This window comes from Priapulus caudatus, unplaced genomic scaffold, assembly GCF_000485595.1.
Source record: "Priapulus caudatus unplaced genomic scaffold, Priapulus_caudatus-5.0.1 Scaffold408, whole genome shotgun sequence".
Lineage (NCBI taxonomy): Eukaryota > Metazoa > Priapulida > Priapulimorpha > Priapulimorphida > Priapulidae > Priapulus > Priapulus caudatus.
The window spans coordinates 221237-236221 of NW_014577469.1; the positions used below are offsets into that span (position 1 = coordinate 221237).

Below are 14985 nucleotides of genomic sequence, written 5' to 3' on the forward strand. Positions count from 1 at the left end.
ACAAAACCGTATTGCAATATTTTCCAATACGTATTGGAAGTGTATACCATGCATGATATAGTAACAATTTGATGGTTTTAATATCATCATATATTGTATTATATGACATGATTTAATTTCTCATGTTTTTCTTGAGAAACAGAAGCACGGCAATTTTTCCGCTGACAGTGCAGTCAGCGCGCGCAAATCCATTTTGAATTGGGGGGACACCAGTAGCAAAACGCGAAGGGGGGGGGGGGAATTTTTGAAATTAGACCCCCTCAGATGCGTTTTCTGCGCGAGCAGGGGGGGGGTCCCCTGTGCACGCCCCTGAACACACACACACACACACACACGCACGCACGCACGCACGCACGCACACACACACACACACACGCATTTGGTTTGTGATAAGATTACGAAAAGGGTGTCCACATGCAGTCATAAAATCAAGAAAACAAAAAGCAGAAAACCAATCATTTGTGTTGAGGCTGATCACAAAATAAATTGGTCCGTTATTATTGTTGGTCCAGTCATATCATATATGCGTGTATATATATCATCAATTTGCAATGGAAATTACATTATTAAAACCGATGCTCAGTTACTTAGTGTCCTCTTTGCGTGAATATAGCTCGTGTTCCCAGCTTGAATCAGTGTCTAATGTGAGTGATATCTCCTAAACTTTCATAAACATACTTTCTCTTGATGATTTTCTGCATAAGAATTATTTAATATAAGAAAAAAAACGTGTTAAAAAAAGAAACGCGTACTAAATTTATCAAGATACAATTTTTCTCAAGTTGTGCATGATATTAATTATGCTCTCAAATGCACTTGAATGAAATGAAAGCTGGCAAAAAAAGGGAAAAAAGCCAATCGTTGACGCACTATCACACAATAAAAAGGTTCTCACTTCACAACACACACACGCACGCACGCACGCACGCACGCACACACGCACACACTTACACACAAAATCATGGTGATCCAAAATCGTGGGGGGGACATTTGATATGATGTCCCCCCTCTGAAAATTCGTGGGGGGGGGACATGTCCCCCTGTCCCCCCTGGATTTGCGCCCCTGAGTGCAGTCCTCTGTGCCGTAACAATGTCACCCGCTGTACTGAATACCCTCGCGAAAGCACTGCCGTGGCTGGAATACACAATACCCTGCTGCTCATAATTGGCTAATACTGGATACTGAAACTTAAACTGAAACTGAAACTGAAACAGTGCCAGTGGGTGCTCGCTTCAGCTTGTATCGCGCGCGCGCGGGCACTCGATCAGAGGCGTGTTCAGGAGAGCGAGCGCTCGATGCGAACGCTCGATGAACGAACGCAGCGCCTCCTGAACGACAACGAGCGCTTGCTTGTCGCTCGCTGTGCGCATTGCTTGATCAAAGATGGCGGCGCCCCATGGAGGGTTAACTCAGCCAGATTTTAATCGCGAGAGAACAAGTACTGTTAAACGAATTAGCAGACGAATTGATAAGAATTGAATTTAGAAGTAAGAATGAATGAAAAGTGAAATAAAGTTGAAATAGATTGCAAATTGACTTCAGAAATGTTAGATTCGCATTCGCCAGATTTTTCGTCGCCATCTGTAAACAACTCGCGCACTGAGCGAACGCTTTTCAAACTTGCGCGCAACGCTCGCGAGCGCTCGCTCGCGCAGTGATCGTTCAGAAGGCGAGCGCTCGCGAGCCGTCGTCTCCTGAACACGCCTCAGGTGAGCATAGGCTATATATAGACTCCCTGGTTGCCGTGATCTCTGCCCGCGCACACCGTCTGCCTCCACCTGGTCGCCGCAGTAGTACGCGCAGTGCTCCACGCAGTGGTCGCTTACCAGTATACTGTATGCGTCGTAGGCATTGTGCTTTCGTAATATATATACCACGCCAGTGGCATAATTTTCGAGGCACTAACAATATAGACATAAAGGCAAGTGTCAAGGTAATTTATTTCTTGTTATACCACCGGATCGTAAAATATCGATATCGGAAGTTGTATCGCGTATAATCGTGAGTTTTTCAAAATAATCTATATTGCCAATATACCGATATACGGATTCGTTGACACCCTACTCTCTGTGCATCCAGACAAGAGTTGCAAGTAGTTCTTCTTTGTGTCCTGAAGTATTCCCTCCACTCGTTTTGCCCTCCACCTTGTCTGCAAGACTTTCGCATATAGGTTAGGACCCGTGTAGGACTCTTCATGTGTATGCATTGCAATGTTAGCGGCGTTGGGATTTTTCATTGGTTATGCCATAGGGGGTGAGTATTCTTCCATTGTGTCTGCAATAGGGTAGGGTTTTCCAATTGTATGCAGTTCGCACTGGGGCTTTATTTTTTAGTGAGAATGCACATGGGTAATGTTCTAATAGAGACCCCCCCCGGTGTCTCCCACTGCATTGGACCGAGAAGGCGACGCCGCGCTTTGCTCAAATTCTCAGCTGACCACACAGAAATTTATCAAAATTAAAACCTGCCTCGTGAAAAAATCGTCATACAGTGTGTTTCAGAATAGGCTATAGAATGCTCACCAAATTTGCCCCATCTCTTTCCATTTTTTTAGGAGGAAACCCTAGCTGGGCGAGCCGAAACTTTCGAGCTGCGGTGTCGCCTTTGCTAGGACTCGAAGCGTGCAAACACACCAAAACCAAATTACCACTCAGAACCTTTTTGTAGGGACAGCTACAACTGCCTCTTGCCAAATTGATATATCTTCCACACTCCTTCCCTCATCCAATCAATCTGGATGACATAAAATGATTATTGTGAATGCTGATTACGATAAAAAACACCATAACTTACGATTTGGGGGAGGCGCCGCATTGCGCCATTTTGCAGTTTCCCATTACATCCTGGTATTCACATCGACACTTTAGGCAGTGGGTGGGTGCGCAGCCATACTGTGTATGCCCGTAATACAAAACAAACAATTACTTGTTAACACATATGTCACGTGTTGTTCTGTTGAAGTTCTTTGTGTGAAAAGTGCTAACTGATAAGATATTCCAAACTGTAGCGACAATCACAGAAAAGAAGCGAAGCGTTCAATAATAATTGTGAACACTGAGAAACGTTCGGTTTCATGGAAATTTAAAAAATGCGCGACCACAATTTCATTTTTCGCAAATGTGGCGACATGTGCAAATGTCGACAGCTTATATCCTTGACCTTGGCCGAAACGTCCAACTATTCCGTTTCCAATGAGACGGAGATTACTAGAGAAGCGTGCCGAAACGAGATGTTTGATTCCAATTCGCTGAAGCGCAGATCTTTCGGCCAGTTTCCGCGGCAAGCGCGCACGCCGACCGCAAGCGCAACTCCTACGGAACAGTAGCAGCGCTGGGAGCTATGGATCCGTGCGCCGAATGAATTGGCGGCGCACGGATCCATAGCTGCCAGCGAACAGTCCGCAATTTTACTGGGGGACATCAGAGGGTAGACATTTGAGCGACGTCAACGTTGTTGATTGCTATAAAGAAACTGTATAACCGGTAGTTTAATCTGTCGTACAACCGAGCTGGTCACGCGAAATCAAGAAAGACTGTAGGAAATTCTGACATTCGGCAACCTTGCCCAGTAATGCAAACGGGCTGTCAAGAAGTCACGAAACACCTACCGGCGCTCTTTCGCGCCAACGCTTTTGCAACGTTTTTGCAACGTTCCAATGGTCGAGGCTCGTACGCGGAGTTCGAAAGCAGTGCGCCGCCTGGCGCCGGCCTAGTAGCCATAGACTGGCACTCTCTCGCACCTCTGCCTTAGGTTAGCACTGATGGCTAACGAGGTGGCAGCGGAGTCCGTAGTCGTATATATAGCCTTTCACCTCGCCATCCTTCTTGAAAGAGGTGGCCTATACTAGAACTATGACAATTTCGCTAGTAAATACATTTCGTATTTGTTAGCATATATTTCATTCAAACGCTTTCAAGTTGCCTGGTCTAGTATAGACCGAGGGGCGTATTCTAACCTACATAGAGCTTTCTTGCCTAGTCGGTATAGTAGTCTAGTATGTACTAGTGGAATTCAAGGATAGAGAACATGGTGCCAATATTTTATGGGCCCTCAATGTTTATGGCTTGGCCCAATAAAACAATGTCATTTACATCAATCTAAATATAATATTATAACAATATAATTAAGGTTAGGGTTATGCGGTTAGGATTCGTCATATTAGTAAGTTATACACGTTAGTTATACTAGGTAACAAGAGTTATGTCATTATTTTACTATTACTATTAGCTCCTGGCGGTGGTCCTGGTAGTTACTATACTTAGTACATACGTGCTGGTAACTTAGTGTACTACTACTTACTAGTACTAGTTAGTAGTTATTTAGTAGTGCGGTCGGTAACACGTCATCTTTGCGCAACGCCATCTTGTACCGGTCTTAGTCGCTAGAAAAATAAATCAACTGGCCTCACAGTCTAACGAAGTCATGATCATCAGTGTGTTTAGCGCACCTATGAGCGCCCGACTTAGGGTGCTGCGTCTTCCAACAGAAAACAGTACTCGACGCTTCTTACTGATGTAATATGATGGGTTTATTTACACCTGTGAAAATCTAGAAACAAACCAAAAGAAAATTAAATAGAGTAGGGTTAACAATGTCTTCTTTAGCTATAAAGTACAGGACTATACTATACCAAACAGACATTACTATACATTTGAGACAATTCTTCTGACATACGTTCAACATGATTCTTTAACAATATGACATTCCATTCTGTATACAATATTATCAGTAACATGTAACTAATATGATCATAACAATTATACAATAACCTACCGTTCGCCAGCTTAGACCAGCTAAACCTTTATATCAACTCAATCCTGATCACTGAGTGGCGAGAGTATTGTGACTGTAACAACGGATATTTCATCCAATATAATTATACATTAAAGTCTACAGCGTAATGTATTATCCTTCCTGCACTGACATTATCACGGCTTGAGACAAAATTAAGTACCAATGACACATTAGTAGCAAATATCTGTTAGAAGTGCAACCACGTCTAACAAAGATCTTATTGTATACTAACAGTAAGAAATATTCCAAACGACATGGCGCCTTTGACACCAGCATACGAAATGTAGCACTAAATACTGAGAAATTACAATGTTAATAGTTGACGTAATAAGATTATAACAATCTACACGCATGTAATTAACCAAAGTTACCACCACAAGTATTACCAAAGCAATGCCCTCAGCAGAACCGTAATGTAGCCATATTTACCACGTGAAAATGTAGTGAAGCTTGAATTATCTGGCGTACTGAGCACATGTATCTCAGGTCGGTGCGGTTCCTGCACCAATACTCACTGCCTCGTACAGGTTAGAACCAAACGGCAAATGACGTGTGAACAACAAAACTAATTACAGTAGATAGTCATGTAAACGGACAGCACCTACCAGCCTACTTGCGGACCTCGGGCAGTTCTTACATGTGTGTGTTCACACGAATACAACACAAATATTCAACCATTCTACTCCATTTTTGTTTCTATTTGAAGAACAGTGTTCACTTGTTATAAAAACATACTGTCTGCGTTTGTAACCGAGCTGTGTCCCGCGAAATCACACAAAGCCTGACGAAATTCTCCCGTTTGCTCCCGTTGCGCAGTTTATGTAAATTGCTGCAAGTACAGGGCTATAGGCGGCGCGGCGCACTGCAGTTTGGGAAACTACCACGCTGCTTTCCAACTCCCGTACGAGCCTCGTCAAAGCCGCCAGTGAAGCGTTGCAAAAACGTTGCAGCATTGCGGCGCAAAAATGAGGTCACGAAGAGCGCCGGTGGGTGTTTCCTGATTCTGACAGCCATTTACATAAACTGCGCAACGGGAGCGAACGCGAGAATTTCGTCAGGCTTTGTGTGATTTTGCGTGACACAGATCGGTTACAAACACAGACAGTATGTTTTTATAACAAGTGAACACTGTTCTTCAAATAGAAACAAAAATGGAGTAGAATGGTTGAATATTTGTGTTGTATTCGTGTGAAATCAAGCGAGCGTCGAGCGAATTTTGGCAGCACGCTTTCCTACCTGCTATATATTTATGTGTCAGTGTGCAGCAGCAGCCATGGCGGCAGCCAGCGTTTGTTGCAGATGAGCATTTGGATGGCATTTGCAGGAAATTGTCGGCAATAATAGGTGAAAGAGAGTATAGAAACATTAAGACTTTGGTAGTAAATAGATTACATATTTATTTAGCATTATATTTTATTGAAACGCTCCAAGTGCCTGTGCACTGAACCAACAGACTAAAATGACAAACGCAGTGACTCCTGCTCCGGTAACCGGAGCGGGAGTTCTTTTGGCTCGTGCTCTGGAAATCCCAGAATGCATTGCAAAGTCATCAAGTGAGCATTTCTCAGCGGAACGCAGAAAATGGCTGCAGACGAACCTTGTATGCAATCTGATCTCTTCCCTGTGCCTCTTGCAATGAACCATTTTCCTCCAAAAACACAGGCGTAGTTCACAGTGTAATACTTCAAATTTTCGTTGCCATTTTCCACTTGTTTCGGTACTCTTTTCTTATCAGCATTAATGGTCTGTGAATCTTTATGATAATATTGAAAAAATGTTACATTTTGATATTCCATCAAACCAAAATACGCCGCCATTTTCTGCGTTCCGCTGGATATGCTCACTTGATGACATTGCAATACATTCTGGGATTGCCGGAGCACGAGCCAAAAGAACTGCCGCTCCGGTTACAGGAGCATGAGCTACTGCGAACAACAAACAGTAAACGACCAGATCCCTGGCACAGCAAGTTGTAGGATATACTATAGCTTATTTGTAGAGCTTATATAATTCTTGGTTTATCACACTTGCTCTGCTACAGTATTCAAATCTTGTAAATTGTATGTATATATTGTATATGTATTTATATAGCAGAGCAAGCTAAAAATCATTTAACCTTACGGGCTAGAGGTCATTGGTTAAAGGGCAATAGCAATGCCATAAATCAAAGCAATATTATGTCAGCTCTTTATATATTATTTAAAGTTGAGGTGAATAAGCCATTTTCAATGAAGGAAAAAATGATAACCATGTCAGGTTACCAATTTTAAAAATTTAATTGAAGACATCTGTTAGTGATCCACCTCCTTTACTGCCTTCTTAGAATTAATACCCCAGCATACCAATTCCAGGGGTCGAAATTAGATTTTTATTATGGTATCCGTTGGAGCCATGCTTTGTGACAGTATGAGAGCAATCATCTAGCAATTTCATTACAAGCTTAGCTTGCAAAATGCAAGCTTATGAAGCAAATTCGGCAAGGTATACATTTCCTATTTTACTGATGCCAAGGTTCAAAGAGAAAGGTGGGAAATTCATGAAGAAATAAATCACTTTTAAGGGATTTATTTCGAAATCATTGCTCAAAAATGAAAAATCTGAAAAAAATTGACCAAAATATAGTCCCACCTAATAGCAGATATATTACTGATTACACCGATTTGAAAAACAGATTTTATGCTGTTATAGCATAGCAAAATGGAATTAAACACATCGTAACACCATGGCATATATGTTTATATAGCAACAATTAATTTGCAAATAGAGCTTTTAAAACAACTGCGCCCACAGTGCACCTAATTCCAACAAAAGTGCATCTGATTCTGTGTAGTGAACTAGGTGCTAAAAAATATTAGCTGCGCTAGACGTAGTAGCAGAAATCAAAACGTGTAATCAAAATGCAAATCTTGCATGTTTTGGTGAATATAGTTAAGTTTGAAGGTTCTAAGGCATGTTAGCATTACTCTAGACAGTTGCTGTAACTCAAGCAATAACAGTAAGTATTGTAAAAGTGGGGAAACATGAAACTGGTCAAAAATTATTATCGAAATCCTGGCTTTAACTCCTATATATGTGATTTCTTAATGATTATATATACCATTCAATTGCGATTTTGCCACACTTGATATTATTTGCAGCTTGGTACATGTGGGCAGATCTATGAAAATGTGAAAAGCATTAGACCTTGTGGCTGGGAAATCATTCTTGAGGCTGTGTGTAGAGCTGAATCCGAGTTTGCATCACATGCTTGGCAGAGCTACAGTGTAATGCTGTGTGATTAATCAAGAGTAAGCCGGGCAGCTGTTTTTGGCATTTGTTGACTGTGCGGTACACATGTATACATTGCATGCTCAATGCACTGCCTACATCCATGAGTTGTAGTAGCTATACTGTATGTCTGCACAGCTAACCAATAGGCATTGGCCAATCTGCTGTGGAAATACTTAGGTTGCAATGTGTGGTACACAATATGTATATATTCCTATCTCTATACCTCGACTAAAAAGCTGTCTGTTTTTATTTTGGCTGACTAATAATGTAAATAGCATAATGTAAATGTGTGATCTGACATATTGTATGTGATATATATCTGCTCATGAATACATGTATAAAGCAAGCCAGAATAACAATATGTCGGTTATACTTCTACATGTAACTAAGTCTACGTTTACAGCTGTAAAAGGGTACTATTACGCTTCTCTCGGCTGGGTAGTAGTTTCTGTCATTAATGCGTGTCGCTGTGTTATCTTGCGAGCAATTTGAGGTTGGTAGGTGACCCCTTGCATCGCATTCACATATTTAATGGGGAGACGTGTCCATGATTGGTCAGGCTAATTCTCTGCATGCTTGCTGTGATCACTACAGACTAGCCGAGAGATTCATGCTATAATGTGCATACGCCATAGATGTCAGATGCAGGCGTGCTCGTGGAGGAGCGAATCGTCATAGCAACCGAATCCGCGTAGAGGGGATTATCTTTTGTTGTTTATTATCCTCGACGCTGTCGAATAACATTGTCGGCTCGGATGCATTGTTCATCTCTGTGTGTCTACCGTGTAACGTACTCTGCTCAATTTCCATTGTCTTGCGTATCTTTATGTTGAACGCGACACAGCGCCCGAGTGTAAGTACTATGAAAACTAAGTATGTGCCTGTGTTACCTACAGTTATACTGACGTAGTGTTTATTTCTTGTTATGGTTTATACGTGCCAGTAGTGGTGTAATACTAATAGTACTGTGTGTGCAGGCCTTATGTTGTGCCATAGGTCATGCAGTGCAGAACAATTCATTTCAATGACACAGCGTTAGACGGATGTCATTCATATGATGCTTTTGTTCCCCGTCTGTCAATGAATGTTAGGGAGCAAGGAGTCTATGTGGGTGATTGTCTACATGTAACTTAACAGCTATCATCTTGGAACTTGGAGTAATGTGTACATGAGAGTGACTGTGTCACTAGCATTTGTCATTAACATCTTACTTAGCGTTACTTTCAGGAGGGACAGGAATGCGACAAAGTATTATATATGGCGTATCAACCTGATAACATCTGTTGTTACTCTCAGGAGGGGCGGTCTAAGAAGACGACGTCGCCTCTACAGGATGACAGCGATGAGCAGTCACCGCTGCCAACGCAGCCTCCCACCAAGGGGCGTTGTCGTCGTGGAGCAGTCAGCGCGGAGGTCTACACCGAGGAGGATGCTGCCAGCTACGTGAAGAAGGTGCGTCTCACTTTATCTGAAGCCACGCTGCGTACACGAGCTCGTAACCGCGGTATCGTGCCGGACATTGACAAGGATGTGCAAACATTTATCTCAAGTCAAGTACGCTATAGGGACGCGTGGTAGATCTTATTTTGTTGGTCTGAGCCGATTCTGTATGAGAAGTGCACCGTCATTGGCCACTAGTCACAGTGAATTGACAAATTGATTTTGTAACCAGCAGTAGTTCGGTAATAAACTAATTGTATTAGTTGACAGCTTTTTTGACAAAGGTTTAATATGGCCTTCAGCCGCCTTCTACATCTTTAGTTCCTAACATCATTTTGCTGCGACTGTAAATTGGGAACCAATCGATGAGGCATCACAAGCCTCGAACTTTTCAAATAAAATTGATTTCCATCTTTGATCTTGGTAACTCTGCTGAAAAATGGCACAGCCTTGACTTGAGAAGTTACTAGAGGCTAAGAGTGACTCAATTTACCAGTTGGTGTGGGCAGTGAACTCACCATATTATGTGGCTCTGACCATATTATTTCCTTGTTAAATGAATTTTATGACTTCCAGTTCTATTTCTACCCATCTGAATTTACTTCAAAAAAATTCTGATAAATGTTAACTTATACCTGAATTAAATCATTATTAAACTTAGATTGGATAGTTAATTAGCACTCCACTAAATGCATTTTAATTACCACGAAATAATTCAGGGATACCATTTTCAGGACAAAAATATTTCATATTTACGATACTACGTTCTGTAGGCGACTGCGTTCTGAAGTGAAGCAGAACTCAAACGTGAATTTTTATTAATATTGTAATTAGGTTAAAAGAGCAATCTCCAAGTTTCCTTGGTGAAATTAGGCTTCATAAGCAGCTTGGTGCTTCGTGATGAGTCAGTTGTTGCTGAATGTGACACTAGGTGGCAGCGCTGCCTTATAGTTATCCATAGCAAGGAGCTAGATATATCTAGCTCTATATCTATCTCCTTGAATCTTGATCCATAGCAATGGAAGAATAATACTTTTACTAGAGATCAGTGTATGGACTGCCTGATTTACCACTTTATATAGTATATCATAAAATTTTCAAAGATTAACTTTGAAGTAGAATATAGATTAATTCAACTAACTAGACAGAGGGCACTCACGGAGAGTGCATACCTCTGCGAGCGTGTAACATGTATACATGTGTATAACAGCTGGCTCGCTGCTGGCTGCTGCTGACTGGACGCGCTGCTGCTGACTGGACGCCCTAAGGCGAGCTGCTGCTGAATCGATCGCGCCAACGCTACACACACGAACACACACACGAGACCGATTACATGACCTCCGTTGCGCGGAGGTAATAATAGGAGTGGGCTATAGCCTATACGGAGGCCAAAATGATTTTTTTTAAATTTTTATTAGGGCTGAGTTTTTGTCTGTTTTATTTTACCTATCTTAACATGAAATGACAAAAATTTTGGCCTGGGGTCCAAGAAAAAAGTGTGCAGTGCCTTCTTGTGTTTCCATACCTTATTTTTGTGGCGAGAGGGGAGCGAACCTCATATCTCAGGTTCTGCTTTGGGTAGACTTCATATAAAAAGTTATTCTGGGGTTATTTAGGACACATAAAGTCATAAACATAATTAGAAAATCATAAAATTAAAAGCACAAATACTGGTCAAAAAATATATTTTGGGGTCAAATTTAACCACATAATTCCCATAGGAAACTAAAAAGGTTGCTGCGGATACGCCGTGATCTCTCTAAGTCCTCTCTTCTTTGCTTTTGAAGAGAGGGACTAGATAATGGCACTTATTGTTGAGACCCTGAAGAGACTGCAGATAGCTGCCAATGACCCTAGCTGGACTGTTGTACATCCCTGGGAGCAGATTGATGCTCTGATGACAGATGCTGTGAGCAAAATTCTCAAGATAGAGACAGGTGTTGCAGAACAACTTGGATCAAAGCATGTGCCATACCACTTGCTTTGTAAGTCTCATACATGTGAACGGTCTGATGCAGACAACCTCACGACCATGGCTGCCATTTAGGATAAGATTGGCCTTCGCAAACTGATTGTGCAGAGAGAGAGCCTTTGAGCAGCGTTGAAGTCATTTCTTCGGCAAAATAAATGATCAATCTGTTGTGGGCCTGGGGCTGGGGTCCAAGAAAAAAGTGTGCAGTGCCTTCTTCTGTCATCATACCTTATTTTTGTGGCGGGAGTGGATTTTTAGAGTTTCTCTCATATCTCAGGTTCGGCTTTGAGTAGAGACTTTATCTGAAAAGTTATTCTGTTGTTATTTAGGACACATTAAGCCATAAACATAATTAGGAAATTATAAAAGCACAATTACTAGTCAAGAAATACATTATGGAGCCAAATCTAACCTTATAATTAGCATATTTCACAAAAAGGTATGTTGGATTTCAGGGCCATTACTTAAAACAAAACACAGCTTCCTCATAGAAGTCCCAGGTTCCTGAAACTGCCACAGGTACAATCTACTGCTCGATAGTGTCCTGGATATCATCAGTGCCAGGTGGTCACTGCCAAATTTGATCTCCAGTACCAGCGCGCATCAGGTGATCCACCCGGAAGGTTCCGTCCCCATTATCATCAATTTAAAGCCCAATATACCATTTTTTGTTGCCCCCCTCATCCCAGATAACAGCAAGTGATTGGTTGGGCTGCAACACAGATTCTTCCTGAGTGAGAGATCCCCTCTGCCTCTTGAACAATGGTATTGGCTCCTACCAGTGTTTCCATTATCTCCTCCTTACACGGAAACACCACCGCCTCCTCTGCTTGGTAGTCGTCCCCAAGGATCACAGTTCTCAATCATCTCATTCTCAGACAGTCTGTTGACCTTGTAAAGGTCCCTGCAGATATCTGATCCAGTTGATGTGTGATTCGCTGGTATTGGATCTCTTGCCTCAAGAAGGTCTTTAGCTCAGGTGGTTTTTAGCTCACCTTGACATCGTCAAGCTGAGCTATTGCCATGGGTCGTCGTACGTCCTCCGTCCGTCCGGTTAGCTCACCTTGACATCGTCAAGCTGAGCTATTGCCATGGGTCGTCGTACGTCCGTCCGTCCGTCCGTCAACATTTGGTTTTGGTCAACGATAACTCAGGAACCGTTTGACCCACATGTTTGAAATTGGATGTAGTTGTTACTGCTATACTCCCATATGGAACGTCCTATTTTGGAGCACGCCAGTCGGCGTACTTTCGAGCCAGGGCGATTTTTTGGGAAAAATGGAAATTGCCATTAGTCAGTTCAGGTTCAACGGATTTTGCTCATTTTTGGTATGTGAATGAATAAGGGCTAGGGGTTTTGATATTTAAAAAAAAAAGAAGCAAATTAGGTAGGGTTTGGCAATTATATAGCATAGTATATAGACACAAACAGTCTGTGGTGTCATACTCGTCTGGTTCGTTTTACAAGATTTCATTGACAATATCTTTAATGCAAAATTGGTATTTCTTCTCCACCCTGCCAATAAAACGTCTATATTAGAGTAAAGATTTACAAAACATGTCGGAACGCAGCATAACCTATTTATTTCAAACGCCATCGCTACAAAGCGGGTATAGCGCCATCTACGGTCACAAATTGTGATTCATTTTGGTTTATAAATTATTATTGCGATATACAGATGGCAATCATTTCTATAATGTACGTCGATGGTTGCTCAATTAAAACTGACTTCTTCTTACTCACTCATTTATGTCCTTTTTTGTGGTGAGCTACAGTGTCATTGACACTTTCATTTACTGACAAGCGCCTTCCGTTCTTAGACAGATGTAACATGTCCTCCGTGTTCTTTACATTTCACAAGAAGTTGGTCAACAAAATCATTGGCCCTCACTTTCTTTTTGCACTCTAAAATTTGGTTTGCATTGAACTCTATGCAAATTTCCGGGGGCTCTTTTTGGCATTTCCGGGGCTCTTTTCGGCATTTCGGGGGCTAAATCGCCCCGAGGCCCCGTGTATTTTTTTCACTGTCCCCCTGTACGTAAAATTAGCAAGTGCTTTGAATCCTGCTGTTATGAAATCGTTCTCAAGATAAATCTTACATGCTAGAACAAGAATATTATTTAGCGGTGTCTGCAAAAGTATTTGTTTGAGGTATTTAAAGGAATGCAATCATAGACCGCACCTGCCTGGTATCCGAGTCTATTAAAACGTTTCTCGTTGTAGAGGCTAAACGACTAGTGTACCACAGCCACCTCTAGAATCAAGTCAAACTGTTCTACTAGTGATGTTGTCTTCCCATCTTCCTCATGTGATACGAGCTTTAGAAGAGCAGTTACAACAACAGATTGATCATTTATTTTGCCGAAGAAATTACTTCAACGCTGGCTCTCTCTCTGCACAATCAGTTTGCAAAGGCCAATCTTGTCTTCAATGGCAGCCATGGTCGTGAGGTTGTCTACATCAGACCGTTCACATGTATGAGACTTACAAAGCAAGTGGTATGGCACATGCTTTGATCCAAGTTGTTAGCTCATCTGACATAGTCAGATGCAGCTTGTAGAATCGCATGATCGTCCGTGCGTGCGTCTGTGCGTCCGTGCGTCCGTCAACAGTTGGGCACAAATCTAAACGGCTTGACGTACGGATTCGAAAATCAGGACGAGGGTGGGGGGGGGGTAATCCGAAAACGAGTTGGGATGTCGAAGCTGGGGCTCAAAGATCAAAGGTCAACAAGAGGTGTAAAAGAAGGGGGAACATTCCTTCCTTAACTTAAGGTATAGGAAGGAAAATCAGAAATGCGGCTCAATTCTAAACGGCTCGACCTAGGCTCGTGATAGTTGGTGTATAGCATCATGGTAGGAAACCATGACTGGCCATCACTGTGCCGAAATTGGAAGTTGAAGGTCAAAGGTCAATGGGACACAGGGCAAATTTTAGACATTTTCTGAGGACATGGTCTGACGGAGCGATTGAAAAACTTTTTTGTTTTAGCGGTGACCTACCATTTTTATGGCTTTATTGAAAGGACCATGAAATGTACTTTCTGCTGACATGCGAAGAGTAAGTGTCAAGTTACAGGTGGGCAGGGCTCTCTATTTCAGGCTGCTAGGATTGTGTAAGTAAAATGGAAATGAGTGCCTTACCTATTGCTGTCTTGGCAAATAGTTGTTGCTAAACTGAGCTGGTACGATGGGAGCGTGTTGCCATGCTTTAATGCTTAAGACCATCTGCTAACGTGCGCGGCCATCGTTCGTTGGCAACTTTCATAACGATCGTCAACTGAACATTTCTGTCGATGAAGGTTCCCTGATACCATGCGCCATGTGTTTGAGAAATAAAGGGCATATCCGTTGTGTTCGCGGTACTGTGTCCATTACCATGGAGGAGCAAGTAGATTCGTGTCCGGAGTAGCTTGTCTCTGTCCGACCCAACGCATGCGTTTTTAGAGGCAATTTTTCATATTTTCGTACCATTCGCTGGTCGCTCGCTTGGGAATCGGCCGAAGTT

At 42.2% G+C, this 14985-nt stretch overlaps 1 protein-coding gene across 1 annotated transcript in view; it reads left to right on the top strand.

Moving 5' to 3' along the window:
• The window catches only part of LOC106810073 (cAMP-dependent protein kinase regulatory subunit-like), an 84362-nt gene that overhangs the window by 4958 nt on the left and 64419 nt on the right, over positions 1-14985 (top strand). Inside the window, 1 exon segment of the mRNA XM_014813338.1 lies at positions 9362-9517. Within this exon segment, the coding sequence (XP_014668824.1) occupies positions 9362-9517 (156 nt within the window).